This window comes from Protomyctophum parallelum (genome assembly GCF_964188405.1).
Source record: "Protomyctophum parallelum genome assembly, chromosome: 14".
Lineage (NCBI taxonomy): Eukaryota > Metazoa > Chordata > Actinopteri > Myctophiformes > Myctophidae > Protomyctophum > Protomyctophum parallelum.
In genome coordinates this window covers 41,861,251-41,882,238 of record NC_139709.1, presented here as the reverse complement: position 1 = coordinate 41,882,238, position 20,988 = coordinate 41,861,251, and the positions used below count along the sequence as shown (strand labels likewise).

General features: G+C 40.5%; 3 protein-coding genes across 3 annotated transcripts; 2 read left to right on the top strand and 1 right to left on the bottom strand.

The window, feature by feature from the left end:
* Positions 1–371: 371 nt before the first annotated feature.
* Positions 372–3,287, bottom strand: LOC310871326 (serine/threonine-protein kinase NIM1-like; the record flags this gene model as incomplete). The annotated part of the gene is made up of 3 exons (XM_083782812.1): positions 372–1,265; positions 1,422–1,687; positions 3,065–3,287. The coding sequence occupies 3 exons, from the start codon at positions 3,285–3,287 to the stop codon at positions 525–527; spliced, it is 1,230 nt and encodes a 409-aa protein (XP_083638938.1). The 3' UTR covers positions 372–524.
* A 4,999-nt stretch (positions 3,288–8,286) lies between these two features.
* Positions 8,287–11,813, top strand: pnhd (pinhead; the record flags this gene model as incomplete). The annotated part of the gene is made up of 4 exons (XM_083782811.1): positions 8,287–8,392; positions 9,139–9,320; positions 11,045–11,103; positions 11,663–11,813. The coding sequence occupies 4 exons, from the start codon at positions 8,287–8,289 to the stop codon at positions 11,811–11,813; spliced, it is 498 nt and encodes a 165-aa protein (XP_083638937.1).
* Positions 11,814–15,825: 4,012 nt separating this feature from the next.
* On the top strand, positions 15,826–17,966 carry admp (anti-dorsalizing morphogenic protein; the record flags this gene model as incomplete). The annotated part of the gene is made up of 5 exons (XM_083782810.1): positions 15,826–16,249; positions 16,377–16,513; positions 16,728–16,847; positions 16,990–17,182; positions 17,539–17,966. Exons 1-5 carry the CDS (start codon positions 15,955–15,957, stop codon positions 17,964–17,966), a joined length of 1,173 nt encoding a protein of 390 aa, XP_083638936.1. The 5' UTR covers positions 15,826–15,954.
* Positions 17,967–20,988: the final 3,022 nt, after the last annotated feature.

Genomic DNA, 20,988 nt, shown 5'->3' with positions numbered 1-20,988 from the left:
ACAGAATATCACAAAACCCCTGGTGTGGTCTTGTTTTTAAAATTTCGAGTCTGAGTCAAAGCTCATAAAAGTTTCGTCTCATTACTTTATTTGACATTTTTTAAATACCACTTGACGGACGCCTTTATTTAAAGCTCCTCACAGTACAATAAGGGCATGTTACATTTTTGAGTGGTGCAACCACTCCTATAGACAGCTATGTGTGTCCCTGGGTCCCTGAGTCCCTAGGTCTGTCCAAGGCTGGGTGGCTGGGTCTGTCCGAGCACGAAAATAGCACACACACACACACACACACACACACACACACATACACACACACACACAAAGGCCAGGGATGAGGGCTTGTACGGTACGTACAGCACGAGTACAGTACAGTACAGCACCACTCACTTCAGACGTTCCAAAATGCTGTCAGGGAAAAAGCAAAGCTTTTCCCTTTAAGCACGTATACAGGTATGCAGAAACAGAATCCATAGTATTTTTCCAGCCTGCTGTATGTAGGCTAATGGCCTCTTCTCGTCTGTCTACATGATGATGCAAACCACAGACTGGTAATGCTTCCTCTGGTCAGTAGCACTCCCCTGGGAGTCTTTGGGGCTCTGGCTGCTGCAGCCCAAAGCTTCCACAAGCTTCCTCTTCTGGATGCCTCGTAAGAGGATCCGGTAAGTGCCGGTGATGGGGCTCCTCAGGTCTGGACGGTTGTTCTTGAGGAGATGAATGTTGGTGATGCCTAATTCCTCCAGTGCCACCTTTACCTCCAGCTCTACCTCGTTGGGGATGTGTAAAGGACTGGCCAAGTGTCTAGGAGTGAGGACAGAGGTGGGGTATGGCTGGGGGTACTCAATTCCCCTCAGCCAATCGCTGGCCATAATCTGTGGCAAACTGAAGCGATCGGTGGGTGTGGGTCTAAGGATGCTCTTAATAATCTGTTGACATGATTCAGGCACATAGTCAGGGATATAGTAAGAGCCCTGTAGGATGCATATTTTCAGTTTATTCAAGTCTGTGCCGTTGAATGGCATGGTGGCAGTCACCATGAAGTAAAGCATGATGCCAAGGGCCCAAATATCTGTATAATGAGCAACAAAGCTTTGCTCTTTGAACAGCTCTGGCGCTGCGTAAGGTGCAGAGCCACAGAAGGTGTTCAGGGCTTCACCGGGACGGCAGGACGAGCTGAAGCCAAAGTCGCCCACTTTAATGTAATATGTGGTGGTGTAAAATACATTCTCTGCCTTCAGGTCCCGGTGGACAATGTTGCTATCATGCTGGGGGGAAAAGATAGAGAGAAGAGAAGAGAACAGTTTGAAGAAGGTTCACAAGAGACATTACTGAAACCTGTGAGGGCCGGGGTCTCTTAGCACCTCATATTTTTGTCCAAAACAATTGCAGGCCTCTGCTAAGACACTTCCATGCTGACTTACCATGTGTTTCACAGCTGACAGCACTTGAGCAAAAATGAGCTTGCTCTCCAGGTCTGACAGGCGCCCCCTGGTGCTGATACGGGAGAACAGCTCTCCTCCGCTGGCATACTCCATCACCAGATAGAGCCGCTTGAAGGTCTCCACCACCTCGTACAGACACACAATGTTTGGGTGGGCCAGCTTCTCCATGCAGGAGATTTCAGAGGCAAACAGTGTGTGTGGTCTGTTCAGGCGCCACTTATCTAGGATTTTGACTGCCACTCTTTCTGTCCATTTCAACATAGAAGTGACAAGGGAGAGAAGGACAGAGTGATGAGATGAGGCAATGAAAACATTTTCACTTAGTTCTTCCTCTCTCAGTGACCCTGTGAGCAATGCCCATGGTGAGGGTTCAAGCCCTGACAGGGACTGCTCAGAGGTGAAGAGTCCAAACTAACAACAGCAAAGTCTATATAGTTCTTTCTTTCTATTATTTTTCTTTGTTTCTTTGTTTCTTTGTTTCTTTGTTTATTTCTTAATTTCTTTCTTTATTTCTTTCTTTATTTCTTAACTCATTTATTAGTCTTCCTACAGAATATCACTATTAGCTTTTACACAAGGTACATACTATGGGAGCTCAAGACACTTTATAGGTGGAGTAGCAGGCACTTGGTTGATGAGATTAGCCATCGTCTTCTAGGTCCTAGAAGACAATGGCTAATCTCATCCAATCTCATTAGATCCATTAGATTCCTAGAATCTAGGAATCTAATGGATTGAATTGCAGCGTGAGGCTGCAGCCATTGAGCTGACTAAAGAGTCTTCCATGAGGAGGTGTAGAGTTAGAATACCTAGAGCCTGTATCTGACATTAATCATAAAGTTAAGGCAGGTCTCCTGCTAGTGAATCAATCAAGCCATGTTAACAAGTACTTCCCCCCTCAAGGACACTGTCTGGTCAAACGATAGGTAAAATATACAGTGCGGATCACTGTATGGCATTTTAGAAAATATCCTCAGGTTGAGCTGGATAGATGATACATTGTCACAGGGGGATGGCCCAGTGCCATTATATAAATAACAATACATAGGCAAAAAACAAACATGAAGATGAATGTCTTCTCTATGATTAAATCACAAAACCCTGCCCTGTCCCCGCAAAAGTGTCAATCCTGTAACAGTGATGTACAACCCCTGCCCTGGCAAGCCTTGTAAAGCTTGAATACGTTCCTAGGATTCTTTTGTATTTTGTATATATTATTTTAATTAATACATGCCTATATGCCTGGAAGCTGATTGTTCACCCTTCAATAAGAAAGGATGGGCAACATTGTTTGGGCACAATATACAGAAACATCTCGATGTCTTCCCGAAACATAAGGACATCTTTCTACTGCAGAATGTCCTTGACATCAGTCAACTTGATGTATTTATGGCAGCACACTTGCGTGAGCACCAGACATAACGGCTCCAGACCGTTCCATAACCAAAAGGTCACTTCTTCAGCTACTACAGTCCCTGCGACAATAAATGTGTCCATCAGTGACCATGACGTGTCCTTGACCAGTCAACCACCTGACCCAAACCCTTAACATTCGCCATTCTGAGTTTGCCTTTCAGAAAGCAAATAAAACCCCCAAAAGCAAAGGCTAAAATGTCTCTCACCCTTGGTCAAGTCATGAATCCCAAGTCTGACCTGGGAGAAGTTGCCAGCGCCGATCTGCCCTCTCAGCTGGTAAAGCGCCACCCTGCGTCCGAACATCAGCTCACTCTTCACTTTCTCTGAGTGTGTCAGGTCGTGAAGAGCCTTCTCAAAAGCAGTCATCTGTTTCCTCTCCTGGTCCTCGTCTCCAGCCAGCTTTAACTCCATGTTTTCCTCTGCTGTCATACTAACTTCCCTCTGCCCTCAGTCCCTCACTTTCCTCTGCCTCCCTTGGGGGCATGAGGGCAGTGAAGTTTCTTCTTCGCAGTGCAATCTTCTGATGAGACCCTTTCCCTGGGGAGGGGAGGCATGAGCATTGAGAATGTAAAAGTTGCTGAATTATTTCCTGACAATGAACAATGAAACTCATTACTGAATGTGAACCACGACTGCCGGAGCATAATGCTACAATATAGTGAGTGTACTACTCACATAACAGCTTTCCTTTGGTGCTCTTCTCCTTTCTCTCGGCTCTAATGTTGCTTCTGCTGTTTGAAATCATATGACTGGTCTTTTGGTCACCCGAAAATGAACCCTAAAATGTGAATATTACTCCAATGTCACACAAGAATAAGTCACTTCCTTGCATGGCACTGTATAAATCCAAATAGCATTCTTTAGGAATGCTCTGATAGATGTTCCTGGGCCAAACATAACTAGCCATCCTCACTGTCCTCTATGCGGAGCGCTGTGCTTGGACACAGCTTCTCTTGCGGGGCGTCAAGTTCACACACTTCACACAAGTTCACACACTAGTTCACTCCCTCGAAGGCTCCTTCCTCGAAGTCTATCTTGCGTGCCTCTGTAATCCAGCCACTGTACTCAGTTCTAATCCCCAGGTATGGAGCCTGGACTCCTTCCAAGAGGACAGGCTTTGTGGAGGCTTGTTTAAATCCTCAGACAGAAAACCTACAGTATATCACCTGGCCCAGGTAGAAGTAGAGACTGATGGGATTAGCTCTCCACTACAAACTACTGTCTAGTAGTCCTAGAACATCAAAAAGGCCTGGGGGTATGCAGATGAGCTCCATGCTAAACCCCTCATACCTAAACCTCTTTGCCTTGTTTTACTATTTTGAAAAACATTTTTTAATAGTTAAAATAGCCAATCTACAAGCTCACAACGTGTCGATGTAGTTGAACTATTCAACTATTTGGCTAGTTGAACTATTCAAAAATGTTTTTCAAAATGGTGAAAAAAAAAAAAGGAAAAAAAAGGCAAAGAAGTTTAGGGATAAGAGGTTTAGCATGGATGAAAATATAGAGCGAGAGGTCTTCTGTGGTTGACTTTTATGAATAGTTTCATATTGCTATCAGCTTTTTCAGATTGTTGTATGTAGATGATCAGAGTTTGTATCCATCAAATCGATAAAGAATTATGACATTGTAGCAAACAGAAAACAAACTAAAACAATAGAACTTTACTCTTATTATCCTTATGTTTAACCCTAAACATAAAGGAAACAAAAAAGTGGGCCTCTATGTGCACCAAACCTTCAAGGCGGAGTCCCCTAGCCCAGTCGCAGAATTAAATGTGAATTGACGCGACCGGAATGGTTTACCAGGCTAGGAGCCTGAAGTATCCCAGACAGAGACAAGAAGCCAGACGGTCTGGAAGCCAGCCATGTGAGGATCTGTCATTCCCCAGACACTCTGTCTGTCTCTTCTACAGTCCTCTGATATCTACATTGGACCTAGTGTGTAGACAATTGTTGCGGATTAATACTAACGTGTGGGTCACTGCCATTTCTATTCAGTTTTGGTTAAACGTACTATATAAATGAATGCCCTATTACACAGTAATGTTGTCCGAAGTGAGTTACTGTGAGTTATAATGGATTCATAATAATGTTAAAAATATCTTATGTCCCAAAAAACTGTCAATTGGGACGTGAAGTGTCTTCCACATTCAACATTTCTGTAATTGTAAAAATGTAATAAAAAGCATGCTGATTATAGTGAATGAATCATGGGGTGTAGTGTGTGTGTGTGTGTGTGTGTGTGTGTGTGTGTGTGTGTGTGCGTGTTTGCACTAAATGACTGAATAGATCCAACTAATTGTTAACATTAAATCAGAGTTTCGCAAATAATTACAACTCTATTTTGATTAGATTATCACCTTACCAAGTTAATGAAAGGGATTTACAAATGAAACTGCTGTTTGTAATTAACTTAATCAGTATCTGGGACGTTGACGACCATGTGAACGATGATCCGTTGATCCAGGGGGAAAATGAGGGGATCACATTACCATATCAAAAGATGTCAAACTTCTAATGAAGATACACAGGCACAATACAAAGTATTAACAGAACACAGATGTCATGTTGTCAGAATTATAATTAATTCTATAATTATGTTGTAATACATTCATTATATAGGTAAAATCCTTGTAGAAAAGTCCTTCCATTGTTCCATCCAAAATCTCACCAAAATTATGATGTGAAGCTAGAAAATACAATAATTTGTTTATTAACCCCTTTTCTCCCAGCAGAAAATGAAGCTTTGTGGTTTGTAAGGTAGATAGGGTTGGCCATGTGGTGTCAATGTTGAATAAACACAAAGGTGCCAGGGCCCAGGGCCCCATGCTGATCCTGTTTATGTTTAAGCCCTGTTTTGTTTTAAGTGGGTAGGTGTTAAACACCTACCCACTGAGATAAAAGATGATTAATGCCTTTGAATGAGGGGCGGCATTGGCTCAAGCCTACTTAAGCCCTTCATTAGGGGCCTTGATCCCAGTCAACACACACATGCCAGTCAGGCAGTCACCAGGTCTCCCACGGCAGAAGCAGACAGGGGTGAAAAAGACACAATACTTTGAGAGGAATTGCCTTTGAAGTGGTCCCTGCCTGTAAGAGCTTGCATCCATCAAGGCATTTATAAAAGCAATGGGAATTTGATTCATTCTCACTTTTTCAACTCCACGCCACTTGGAAGGACCTTGTGCTCTGGTAACATTTGGGACTAAAATACAGGCAAGCAGAGGGGAAACGCCACACCTGGCAAGGGAATAAATAATAAGGACTACAACCGCAGCCATGGATGTACTGAAGCCATGTGTGCTCCTTCTGTGCGCCCTCAACCTAACCTGTAAGTACTGTTTGCTTTCTTCTGTTGTTGTACCAGTGCTAACAAGCGTTTACACAATGCTGTACCCCCTCCAACGGTATATACTTTCCCCATTTTCAACTGTTTTGGCAATGTAAACGTATGTTTTCTCATACCAATAAAGCTCCTTTGAATTGAATTGAATTGAATTGAATTGCTAGCTATTGTCTAACTCTAACTGTCAGCTCAGATACAGACCTATTGCCAGATAATTGCAATTTGATATGTCTGGGAAAACGTATTATTAGTATTAGGAAAGCATTGACACCCTGAACTGAGCATGTCAGTGTGGTTATGTCTCTAGTCTGTTTCTGCAGCTGTGGAGAACAGATGGGGATTGGGATAATTTCACTTTCAGTTAACCCCCCCCACACACACACACCCTCACACTTTAAAGCCCCAAAACATTTAAAGGATACTTTGACAATTGGAAATGTACCAGTATCCTATATTATTATTAAATATATTATCTCATGTGACATAACTGAAAAATTAATTAATTTACTTCCATTCTGCCATACTGCATGTTTAGGTATACTAATTTCACAATTTGCATTATTAACCCATTTAGGCGTGAGGCCGATTCTCAAAATCCTGACCTAAGTTTTCTGAAAAACTTAAAATATTCATATAGCAGCATCACATTTTTGTAATTTTTTTAATACTGTACATACTGTACAGAACCCCAAAATGGGTTCCCGGCCTGATGGGGGTAAAACACCAAAAGGGGTTCCCGCCAATAATTGTCTTCATTAGAACAACATGCCAATAATATCTATGGTAATATAACTTTTGAAGACAATACAGTTGTAATAAGTTGTATATATATAATTATTTCCCTAAAAAACTGTCTGTGTCGGCCAGGTCAAAGACACGGCTGTCATTTAACCAGTACTGACTGTTATTATGTTACTATTCTCAGTGGCTGGAGTGTTGAACCAACATGTGGATCATAGGAACCTGTTTGCTCAGAGGGCATGCTGCAGAAGACAGAGTCATTTTGTCTACATCGGCCAAGGTAAAAGACCATGCCAACTGTTCCTTAATACTTGCAATGTAATATATTTTGTATTACTACATTTTTACATATTAAAAAGGTTAAAACCATAGGCCTACCTTTCTTTTTCATGTTTCATTTTACTTTTATGCAGTCCAATGTCAAGAAATGTTTTGCTGAAGAAAAAGAGAGATAGATAGTCGGAGGCTAATGTAATATTTTTCACCATATTGTTTAAAATACAGTTATTTTTGCCATGTTCTTCTAGATATCTCTGGAAGCCCAGTCACTGTGGACGTGGGAAAATGCAGGACACATTGCGGTGGAGCACCCAGGACATCACATGCAGCCGTGCAGCCAGAGTACACCAGATATTCCTCAATGCTGGAGTTTCTCAGGAACAAAAAAGTAAGTGCTGCCGTTTCCAAAAGCGCCACAAGGGGGCACTGCAACCTCATTGTTGTCGACCAAGGAGTAAAATAACAAAACGCCAGTGAAGTTATCAGTGAAGGCTTTAAAGTAGGAATGCTAAAGTTTAAACACCAAAGTACCGAAACAATGTAATTCATTAGCAAACAATATCCTGGTCATTGGTATCCACATACTCAACTTTTTATCATTATAGCTGACCATTTAATTGAACAAAAATAATTGTATCACTTTGGAAATGAACTACCGGTATAACATCTGTGGGTTTGACATAGGCCTACTGGGTGACAGCATGTTAGCATAACGATGAAGACAGCATGTTAGCATAACGATGAAGAACTTTCGCTGCGACGAGTTAGTAAACTGGCGAGTTCTCCGGATACCCATCGTGGCCTATATGCTACACACTTTAAAAACTATTTTTGTCCATAATAACATGTTTGGACATGCCTAACCTCTAATGCAATTGCTTGTGTACAGATAAGGACGCGTGGAGCTGTGTCTTCACGGGGAGCAGAGACAGTCGGGCATTTACCTTCATGTGGACCGAACCACGTGTGCGAACCCACTGGGATGCGAGTGGAACGGGTGCTTCTGTTTGAAGGACCGCGGGAGGTGGAAGTCATCGAGGAGTGTCAGTGTGAAAACAAGATGACACACTGTCTCCGCGTCCCCGCCCTGCGGACCTACCTGTTTGAGACACCATACGAGACAGTCATCGACGTGGGAGGATGCTCGACCTTCAAGGGCTCACCAGGTGTGTAGACAACATGTTACATTTTTGTGGGTGTCACCCACCCACAAACAAACACACGAGTAAAGTTGATTATGTAGAACCCGTGGGTCGCGACCCCTCGGGGGGTCGCCAAATTATTTTGGGGGGTCCCCAAATTATTTTCAAAAAAAGAAAAAATATATATTTTTTTGGTTGGCTGAATGGCTGGAAAGTGAAAATTAAGAGTTTACATATAGTGCACATAGTACATGCATACACCTTCCCTAATGATTATATCTGGTTTCAGTATTTATTTATGGTGTATTGTTTCTATTATTAAGGTTATTGTAGCAGTAAATTTATATTGGGGTCGGGAGGGGGTGGGGCGGGGGTCCCGAGACATTGCCAAAGCATTTCCGGGGGTCCCCGGCCAAAAACGTTGAGAACCCCTGGCCTAGAGGCCCTAGGCTAGAGGCCTTCACCCCAAAGGTCCTGGAAATGGTGTCTCAATTTGGACGTGAAGTGTCTTCCACAACATATCTGTAATTGTAAATATGTAATTAAAAGCATGCTGATTATAGTGAATGAATCATGGGTGTAGTGCGCGTGTGCGTGTGTGTGTGTGTGTGTGTGTGTGTGTGTGTGACAAAGTAATTTTATCCATGTCCACTGTTTGCCACCCACATCAGTGCTTTATTACTGCAGGCAATTTGTTTACACGGCCGATGCTTTTATTCTCTTGTGAACATCATATTCAAAGTTTAACATCTGAATTCATATATTCACAGAGGGATTATCCTGTGTTCCAACCACGTTTGGCTCTGCCCTGGTAGAGAGCCCTAATAAAGCAGACCTCATCCAGACAGTGTCTACCTGTGAGATGAAGGAAAGCTGCTACAGGGTTCCATATGTGGAGTACTATTATGAAATAGTAGACCATGCTGATGGAATCAAAGAGGAGAAGCTGAAGGTAAAGTATAGGCTACATATGAGCCTGTTTAATAAATATTGATTAATCTTAATTGTGGATAAAACAAAACTAGAAGTTAAATTTAAGAATGATTTACAACTTTACAACCACAACAAACGATATTTGTCCAGAAGCAAAAATCTTTGCCTGGTCACTTCAAACAGGCTACAAAAGGGACAGACACTATACTATATCTGTCCAATGTCCATACGCAAAAACCTTTTACCTGGACACTACAAACAGACTACAAAAGGGACAGTGGGACCACTTCTTTAATTGCCTTTAACCCATTTAGGCCTGAGGCCGATTCTAAAAATCCTTCTAAGTTTTACGAAAAACTTCAAATATTTATATAGCAGCATAATGTTGTTGTAATTTTTGAATACTGTACATACTGTACAGAACACCAAAATGGGTTCCCGGCCTGAGGGGGTAAAACACCAAAAGTGGTTCCCGCCCAGAATGGGTTGACACTGCAAACATCTGCATATTGCAGATGTTTGCAGTGTCTTAAAGGCAAGGAAGTGATCATTTTTGGTTATTTGTTAAAAGGTTAAAGCACGATATTATTTTGTGTTTTTTCTATCCACCTCTTTAATAAACAGAAAATACTTTTTTCAGGTGGGTTGCAAATTTCAGTTAATCAGGAGAGAGTACCCAATTATCTGATTACATTTTATAGTATTCCACTTCCAATTTTGTCTGCTCGTTTATTTGTTTCATCACTTCTTCTGTTGTCTCCTGTTACTGAACAAATACTCAATGAGTACTATCAGAATTTATAGCAATTTATGTTAACAAACTAAAACCCTACCGTTAGTCTTGAAGTGCCCAGGTATATTATATATTTTCTTTTCTTCTTGGAAACTGTTCCTTATTGTTGAGCACCAAATCCCTTGCATTTAAAAGTTGTCTGATGCTCATTGGACTGTGCATTTGGGAGTACATCTGTCCGTTATGACTAGGGTCATTCTTTTGTAATTAATAAAATGGGGAGGTTCTTGGTCCCAGCTTGGTGTGAGACAGTAATGAAGTATCTTTATTCATCATGTGGGCTTTGAAGCTTGGAAGTCAGCAATCAATCAGCCGAATCCACTGTTTAGTGGCTGGCACCGCACACCAGACTGTTAAGGATATTGTCACACCCGACACCAATACACATTAAATGTTGGGTGATCGTTTCACCATTTATACTTGGAAGGGAATACCTTCCAAGAGTAGTGTAGTGGAAGATAAAACAAATTTGGCTTGTTATTCACAATGGGTTCGTACGCTTTTCCGACATATCAATAGTCTGACAAGCAATATTGTCGCAATACCATTTACAATGTGTTGAGTCTTTGTTTTTGTATCACCTAATGATAGAATTTAGAATTTGTCCAGGAAACGCTATTTAACCTCCTATAAAAGTGTGCATGTCCTCATTGCATAATCATGAATGTATAATTTAATGACATTTATGTGCCTATTTGATAGTTAACAAAAAGTTAAAGGTATTTGTCTGGGTTGAATTTACGGCTGTTGTGTTTGGGTCTCAGTAGCCTGCCTTAACCCCTCCTTGTACAAAAGGTGTGAGCAGCAGAGAGCAAACATGGTGCCTTGCAGGTGTCGAATCAAAGCATTTAGCATGCTGAATGGCAAGGATTCGGCTCACTCAGAAGGGTCAATATTTGTGGCCAGCTGTGAGTGAATAGACCTCTCACTGTGTTGCTAATTTTCTACAGGAAATAGACGTGGGCCGATGTTTGGGAGGCTGCACCGCAGGAAACCGATGCCTTCTCAGGTAAGCATGAACACAGCTGCCAGCATGCTTGACACCATTATGTCTCTCCCTCCTTCCCCGGTCCTCCCCGGTCCTCCCAGCAGTAACTTGTGATCTCTGACACCTTCCAGTATGTCGGTTTGGGGCATGGGGAGGGATTAGTACCCAGTAAAATCCTCAGTGTTCATTTAACAACTACGAGAGTTAAACATAGGGATCCGTTGTTAGACTCTCAACATTAAATTACACCAAGGATTTTGTGGTGTCCCATTTTACTAGTTATTTTGTCATTACAGTTTGAAGTGGTCTGCAGTGCATGTTACATTTATTATATAAATAACACTTGACATAACAAAAAGTATAGGCCTACTGTATATTCTATAGGCTATGTACACGCTACAGTATGTCTCATAACAGATCTTCAGGCCATTCACTCAATTTAAACTTGCATCGCTGTGATTAAGAGTCAGCATCACATGACTTTTTGTGACACTATACTAGTCTATGATGAAGTAGGACATTCATTTACCCCCCAAAATATCATGCTGATTGTGTTTTTCCCACTTATGTCTTCCTTTAGGAGTCCGTCTGATCCGGATATTTGCCACTTGTGGGCTGAAAGGCCATCCAGTTCCTGTGTTCCACGAGGCTACGAGAGCCACACGTTCCTTAATCAGCATGGGCAGATTCGCAATGTCCTTGCCATCACCTCCTGTCTTTGTCAGAACTAAATAATGCACGCTCCATTGAACAACACATGAACTGACATTCTCAAGAACTTAATGCAGTGTAAAGCGTGCATTTACTGTATAGTGTCTCTGTATATAGCTCATTGCCACATGACAACCCTTAAACTTGAAGTTCTGATGTCTTAACAATTTTCTTAAATAGTGCTGTATTATATGTAATATATGTAAAGAAATATATATATAATTTTGTAAATAAATTTTATCTCATAATACTGAGAGTGTGCTTCCAAAATGACAGAAACACATTGATGGATTTTATTTCACAGTATGCAGAATGGGTATACATTTCAAACGAAAGTACAGGTCAATACAAAGACTGCTATATACTTGAGGATAGAACCAGAGAAAGCACAAAGACTTGTTTACATAAGGGTCCTCCATTTTCAATTAATCAGAACATTTAATGACGCACAAATATACACTTATATGAAGCAAAGTTCGCTTCTGTACACCTGTGCGCCGACTCTTGAGGTGGCTGTTGCAAATCTGTCCATTGATTTCGTCTCCCTGCAGCACGAATTAATAAAGAGCAAACTACTGCTAAATGGCACCAAAACTAAAGCTATGTTGTTCACTCCACGAGCTATTTCAGCTCAAATGAGTATCTCAACTCTCGATGGAACTCCCATTGAGTGGGTGGAACGATACAAATACCTTGGCTTTTGGTTGGATAAACACCTTCATTTCAAATTTCATATTGATTCTTTGTGCAAAAAGCTTAAATTCACTCTGGGTTTCTTCTGCAGATTGAAGGCTTGTTTTGCTTGTTCAGCTCGTAAAAAACTTGTCATTGGTCTCTTTCTGTCCCAATTGGATTATGGTGATACCATTTATAGGTTTGCCTGCTCCTCATCCTTGACCAAATTGGATCCCCTATACCATGCTGCATTGAGATTCATAACAAATGCACCTTTCAGAACACATCACTGCACGTTGTATGCTGCAGTCGGTTGGTTCTCATTGGCAGCTCGCAGGCTTCAGCATTGGCATATTTTCATTTATAAAGCCATTCTGGGTGACCTGCCGTCTTATATTTCATCTAAATTCGATCCTGTCCAAAACGGCCTAAACCTCAGGTCAAATGCTTGGCTGCGGTGTGTAGTACCAGCATTCAAATCTGAGGGAGGTAAAAAATGTCTGGCCTTCTTTGGCCCTTGGTCGTGGAATGATCTACAGTCCAGACTAAAACTGGCTTGGAAAGTTCCCTTGAGAACTTTCAAAAGGATCATCTTTGATGTACAATCCAACACTTGCACATGTTTGGATATGTACTAGCCTATGTTCATGCCTATATATTTATTATATCGGCTCAGATTGTGTATATGGTGTATTTTGCCCTGCTACTAAAAAAGTAGGACAGGTGACTTGTTGTATTTATGCATAGGTACTTTAAGGTGTATTATGGATGTTGTATTTGCTGGTTCAATGGGAATTTACACTTCGTGTAGGACAAAAATAGCAGATTTGCTTGTCCACATCTGATGTTTGTGTAAGACGAAAATCTACACTATAGCTGAATATAGGAGGGGCTAGCTCCCCTTAAAAAAGGAAAAAACAAGAAGGGGGTGGGGACTTTGACTTTTTTATACAGGCCTTCGTTTTGCAGCCGCCCGTAGGTGCATTCTGAGAGCAGTTTTGAAGGAGTCTAGGGATTCACATTTCATAATGGATGTTGGTAGGGCGTTTCACAGGGTGAAGTTAATTTAAACCCTTCTTTGAACCGAATCTGGGTTGCACGTGGTTTGTTGAACTATGGCGTTTTCTCACAGGTACATGGGTATCTTGTAGCAAATCTTGTAGACTATGCCCATTGCAAGTTGCTGTACTCTGTCGTCAACCCATAAGCCATTCCAGCCTATCAAAATGGGCAGGGGTGAGGTGGATTCGGAGAGTAAGGCCAAGTCGTAGCCTGACAAGTTTGTTTTGGGAAGTCTGGAGCCTTGTTTTAATGGTCTTTGAGGTGTTGTGGTACCATGATGAGGTGCATGCATAAAACAACCTTGTATGAGGGCTCCTGTTAGGGAGAATTTAGGCCTACTTAAGGGATGTTCATTTTATTTGTTTATTTACTCATTCGTTTATTCATTAAACGATCGAATGTATTAATTAGATTAAAAATAAATGTTAAAAAGCTCTATATTCCTAGTGTTTAACGTGTCTCTCGTCTCTCTTGCACTTTAGACTGAAAATATATAGGCTATAGGCCTACACATTTTATCCATAAGGAGAGAGATGAATGCAGGATATATATACTTTATACATGCAGGATTGCTCGATTGGAGGTGATTATACAAAATTGGAAGTAGCCTAATATACAATTGAAGCTATAAATAGGTTCTCTCTCCTGATCAAATTGGTACCTGGAACTGCAAATATATTAATATTAGTAGTAGGCTATAGTTTTTAACTGGAGAAATGGGGAGACCCATGTTACTGAACAAACACCATGCATAATTATAGAGTTTTTACTATATTTAACGTTTTTGCTTTGACCACAAAAAATAAGTATTCTACACTACACCACCTTCAAGGGGTGATTATGATTGTGTCAAGAGTTTTCATTGTAAGCCAGTTTAATAAAATCCAATACAGTAAAAAGCAAAACCTGTAATATATTACAAGCCTGCCTATCAATTTGAACAGATGTGCACACAATGGACTGTCTTGCAAAACACGTGGCATCCCGATTTTACAGATGTCCCTTAGAAAGAACACGCACATCAAAGTTAATAGCTCCTTATTTTGATATCGTGGTGTGAAACAACAATTTGTGTACTTCTGTGATTCACGCAAAACAAGATACGATTTGCTTGCTAAGTCACGTATAAAGAAACGTTTGATCTGCGTTTTACAATTGTTTTAAGTCAATTCTTCAATTGCTGTTTTTAAGTGAAGATGTGTGAAGATCAAAGGTACTAAATGGGACAGTTCTCAATTCACCAACATCAAAGCGATATAGACTTTGATAGGCATTTTCAAACGAATTTGTACCTTTAATCTAGGCCAGTGACTCTCAGACCTTTTAATTTCAAAGGCCCCCAAATTTAAATGTATTATAGGCCACAGTCAGACACTGGACTTTTATCTCTGGGACCCAATGGACATAGACATTCCTTTACTGTCTAAAACTCTAACCTATAGACTATAGTGAAAGTCTAGTTAAAATAACCTAGTTAAAATTCTTGTACATTATTTAGTTGTTTTTAACATAGGCTATATATATACAAAAATAACTTTCAATATTTAACTGGGCATCGACTGAGACTGTTCTATATAGGCTATTGTGCCATATTTAAGAAAATGATAGCGACACGTTCAGGCTGTATAATAGCTTAATAATAATAATAATAACATCTTCTTCTTCATCATCGTCATCATCAACAACAACAACAATAACGTCATATTATATCCTAGGTACGCCCTTGTGATCTCTGGTCATTTAGCAAGGCCTGCTGACATTATTTATTATTAAGTAAAAAATACCGAATCTATGTTTATCCAGGTGCACATAACTTCTAGCCTAGAAGTTTAGTCATTTAAATGAACCATATAAGCAGCAAACAGCACGTTTCTATTTATTGTAAGTAATTGGTATTCCTGTAAGACACTCCACCCATTATTCTAAATTAATGGATTCATTTAGAAGGTGTTGGCCACCCGTGGTGAGTGCACTTCCTAGAAACACCAGCTCCGCGTATTCTGGCCACAGCATTAGCATTTCCATTCAATGTATAGTCTAAAGCTAAATATGACAAAGACAATATCCCATAATATTCATCCACGAGTTGGAATTTCATAACACAAATCTCGTTTGATTGTTTGTTTTATTCTTTTACAATTTGCCATCAGACGTGGAGAGAATGAGAATGAATAAAATCTCCAATCGGGTTCACACCTTGTTAACAGCGCCATTAGCTTCCCTTTATATTCACTGATGGGTGATTTACATTTGCGACCAAATAGCATCTTTATAGCTGTTTGCTGAGAGGTTGGAGACACTGTAAACGGTTGATATAAAAAGTGGAGCTTCCTCCAGACGCCTTCACACTTCACTCTGCTGGCGGTGTGGCTTGAGGACATTTACGCACAAGGAGACTTACAACTGCAGGCTTTTATTTCCAACATGTTGCTTTTTGTGCTGAGTTGTTGTGCCATGGTCGTGTGCACCGCAGTTGCACGGCCCACGAATTATTTGGAAAACCAATTAAAAGTGGAAAACGAACCAGAGGAGGTTCGCTCGGCGGCTATCAAGAGGCTCCTGGAGGTTTTTGGGATGGAGGATCCACCGATGGCTCGAGGCCACAAGCAGCCTCCTCAGTACATGCTGGATTTATACAACACTGTTGCAGACGTCAACGGCGTTACCAAGGACCCCTATCTTTTGGAGGGGAATACCGTTCGCAGTTTCTTCGACAAACGTAAGCTTGAAATATAATTTATGAATGTCTTATGCTATAGTTTAGTTAACTTATAATACGAACCATACTATATTATTTACAGCAGATGGAACGGCCGGTGTCTAACAATATTATTTGTCTTTTTCAGTGCGCAGTGATCAAGTTCAGTTCAGGTTCAATTTGTCCAATGTTGCGAGAACTGAGAAAATTCTCACTGCCGAGTTGCATCTGTTCAAGTTGAGACCCCAGACATCAACAACGTTCAACAGACATCATTTCTGCCAGGTAATTTAATGCTACAATAATATTAACATTACCTGCCATGATTTTTCATGCTCAGCTAATCAAATTAAGCAATTATAGTTTGGAATTGTGACTCAGCAGACAATTTCTAACATGCAATTAAATCTAAAGTAAGCCTATACACTACATAGATATAGGCCATCAAGCTCAAGCATGGAACTCATAACCAAACTTTCCCCCTCTTTTCTTCATTTAGGTCAGCATTTATCAACTCCTTAATAGCAAGAAAATGAACATTACACAGAAGAAGCTGCTCTCCTCTCGGCTGATCCCCGTCCACTCCACTGGTTGGGAGGTGTTCACCATTACACAAGCTGTAAGTATAGCCTACAGGTCTGCACTCAATGCACAGCAAAATCCTCAGTGTCCATTGATACTGAGGACTTTACTTTGGGAATGTGAACATAACTACTGAATTAATCTGCAATGATGACTTAATGACATTTTGTTCGCTTTAGGTGCGCTCCTGGATGTCAAATGAAGACAGTAACCTGGGTCTTCAGGTGATAGTGAAGACCCTGGGAGGGACCCCCATGGACATGAAGCATCATGTGCGTTTCGCATCAGGACGCAACCACCACCTGAGCAAGCAGCCCATGCTGGTCCTCTTCACTGATGATGGACGCCGTTCAGCTACCCTGGAGAACAAAGGTACACTTCATCGCCATAAGTGAACACAATATCACTGTGCTTTACATTCAGATCTAAGGGCTAGGCTATGGTGGGAATTGGATCAGTACAATTATTGTAATGAGTACAGATTGCTCGGTGCTTGTATCTATATGCTCCATATACCGGTTTAAATCTGTAGTACCTTTTGTTGAGTTGACCATTGCTATTTTCGAACGAAACAAACCAAAGGATACAATGTGTGCCGATAGAACATTGTTGTGACAGTGTCATCGCATGACACTGTCGTACAATGAAGTATAAAATAAGGCTTAGTGGTTAATAAATCTAAACACAGAAACTAATATATACACAATATATACACTCTCTTCCATCAGATCCCAGTGACTCAGTGGACTCTCCCTCCCTGCCCCAGCGCCCCATGAAGGGGGCTGCCTCCCGGGCTGCCCGCTCCTTAGACTACTACGATGAGGAGATCATCACGCCAACGCCATGCAAGCGACAGCCCCTCTATGTGGACTTTGAAGAGATCGGCTGGTCAGGCTGGATCGTCTCCCCACGTGGCTACAACGCCTACCACTGCCAGGGCTCGTGCCCCTTCCCCCTGGGCCAGAACATGAGGCCCACCAACCACGCCACGGTCCAGTCCATCATCAATGCCCTGAAGCTGACCAAGGGCATCGACATGCCATGCTGCGTGCCCGATAAGCTCTTCTCCATCAACCTGCTGTACTTTGATGATGAAGAGAATGTGGTGCTAAAGCAGTATGACGACATGGTGGCAGGGAGTTGCGGCTGCCAATGATGATATGTGTTTGGACAACCAATAAGACTATTAACCAGCCACTGAGGACATAACACAGTCATGTGAACGGAAAGCTACAATGTGAAAATCAGTCACGTTTTATAAAATTGTAACAATCTCTACAAACTATATACAAACTACTAAGTTTTTAGATGCGATAGTAACAGTTGAGTTATGTGCACGATGGCAAGTGGCATTGTAAAATATGTAAATATGCAGAAATTATAATATATAGCCGTGAAGGAAGTAATATCCTGTGAAAGATGTACATGTATATATTATGTTATGATATTAATTAAATCTTAATAAATGTAGAAAAACAAAAAACTAGAGAATGAAAATGTGTCCATTGACATTTATTTATTTTTCGTATAGTGGGGATATACACCCACTCATTTCCGTGCCCTTTTTCCATTGTAGTCTACATCAGGTTTTTATCTCTAATCATCATTTAAGAGCCCAGCTAAAAAGGCCAGCTAAAACAGTAAAAATTGGGCTACAGTTGTTTGAAATTAATTTAATTATATAAAATAAATATGCAATCTGTACATTTTTGAACTGAATAGTTTTGACTATATATTTATTAACGCATGATCTTGAAGAGTTGGTTATACTGTCTCCCTGCTCTTCTATTGGAGAAAAAACATGTCTATACCGGAGAAAGCAGACAGGCTCTATTAGCTCAATGGTAAAAATTCAGATCTTGCGCAGGAACGCCAGGATTCAAATTTGGAGTTACAGATACACAGCACAGCTTTAACTTCATAGTCTTTATTTACAAAGTCTCTATAAATCCTGACAGTTTATCTTTCAATCCAATAGAACAGAGGTTCACATGTCCCCTAGCCTAGCACTTGCTTTTGATTGTCTGTTAATAGGATTAGGACTGAGAGAAACTCTTTAAAGTGAAAAATATATGTTAATTATTTAGAACACTTTCCTGGGGGTCTTATAATATTAAATGCAGGTGAGGTTTACTTGAGAGAGAGATTTCCAACCCACATAAGCTCATGCATATATGGTTAAATTAAGTATAGGGATGTCCCGATCAAATGTTATTTTCAAATCTGGTCTTTACCGTAATTAAAATATTTAACATGTTGCTGTATTGTTATTGGAACAAGCTTTTCAGCAGCTATACTCTATTACGGAAATATTTGATTAGTGATTAGAGACATTTTAGCCACTGGAAAAGGTTTAAAAACTCATTGGCTTAATGACCAATGGCCAATACTGATTAACATATACCTTGATTAGATCCCTAAAATGAAGCCCAGCGGAATGGGTAAATTCACCTGAGAATGGACAAGCATTGCTAAGTGCCAATCCACATCTGTATTTTGCACACAGCAGTGTGTCTGGAGAGAACAAAATTAAGTGTCTAAAGGTGACAAGTCTTCAATGAGTAGTGTGGATTTGAAAATGTATTGTCTCTCTAACTGTCCAGCAGTAGACATGCATTTGGAGCAGGCTTTTGGGTTGACTCTCAGATCATTATTGCTTCCCTATGGCAGGGCCTAAAACCAACCATTGAATGCCTACCATGTCATTAACTACTATTCAGAGGCAAGTATTATAGGAATAACATATGTGAATTATATTTTAAAGCATATAGTCCCTTTAATATAAGGTAATATCAGATTAGTTTTACAGCATTTCCGCTTTACTAAACATTTTACTGGTGAAAGGAAATGTGGAGTGTAGCTATATAAATGTGACATGACATGTGACAAGTCATAAGGTCAATTTGGCTTCTGAGGTCAAACATTAAATTGTAACAGAATGACATTCACATTTTGTACTGATTTTTACTGCTGTTTGTATGTTTATTTTACTGCCACCAATTCACGTTATTGCCAGCACTGCAGCCCCTTAGGTAACTGTTCTATTATACAGAGAGACAGGTGACAAATGAAAATGAAAATATCATGTAAAAAAGGTGTCATGGGCCACCAGAAAAGCTTCAATGTCTTAGCATTGATTGTCCAAGTCTGTTTAACACATCAGTCCAAAATCTCTATGTTGAGACCTGGTGACAATTAACGGAAGTCATGGCATATGACCACCTCCAACCATTACAGATGTGCTATAGTTAACACAGCCATAGCGATTGGTTACAATAATGTTTTATTCGTTTAAATAAGTTACGGAACATTTTAAACTGTTTTAAAATCAATACCTGTAATAGATTGAACAAAAAATAAAATAACAATTGCAATGAGAACCAGAAGAAAATATCACCTGTTAAAATCATACTTTCATCAAATTAGAAGGGAACAGTTAATTTTTTGAAAGATATTTTGATGTTCTACACTACAGTGAGTCTGCACAGAGAGAGTATTACCACCAGAGGGTGATGAAACTTTGATGAAAGTGTTGGGTAACCCCTTTGGATACTATGCCCTAGATCTTGCGCCACCCCTTACCCCTTATCCCTAAACTTATTTGCCATTTTTTACTATTTTAAAACATTTTAAAATAGTATAAATAGCCAATCTACAAGCTAACAACATGTCGATGTACATTGGCTAGTTGAACTATTTTGGAATGTTTTAAAATAGTACAAAATGGCAAATAAGTTTAGGGATAAGGGGTAAAGGGTGGCGCAAGATGGAGCCCATAATCTATGGATACCGGTAGGCCTATATGGAATGAGAATGACAAAAAAGGAATAAATAAAAACAAAGAATTAAAATATAATATTTAAAAATGTGTTTCAAAGATTGGTTTAAATGTATTTTTTCTTATTATATTATATTATAAACCAGGAATAGTCTGGAGAGATGGGGGACAGACAGAATGTAGACGGCGCCCCAGCCTGTGTCTTCCGTGAGGAAGAAGCCCAACAAACCCACGGTGAGGCCATTCAAACCGCAAGTGGAGCCTGCGGCACCACCATGGGCTAGGTGGAGCCTGCAGAACCATTGCGGCTCGAGAATCCACCATTCCTGGGAGTCTGGTGGAATGCACAGGGGCTGGACCTCGTGAGAGCAGGAGTGGACCTGGTGAGACGTAGGAGGGG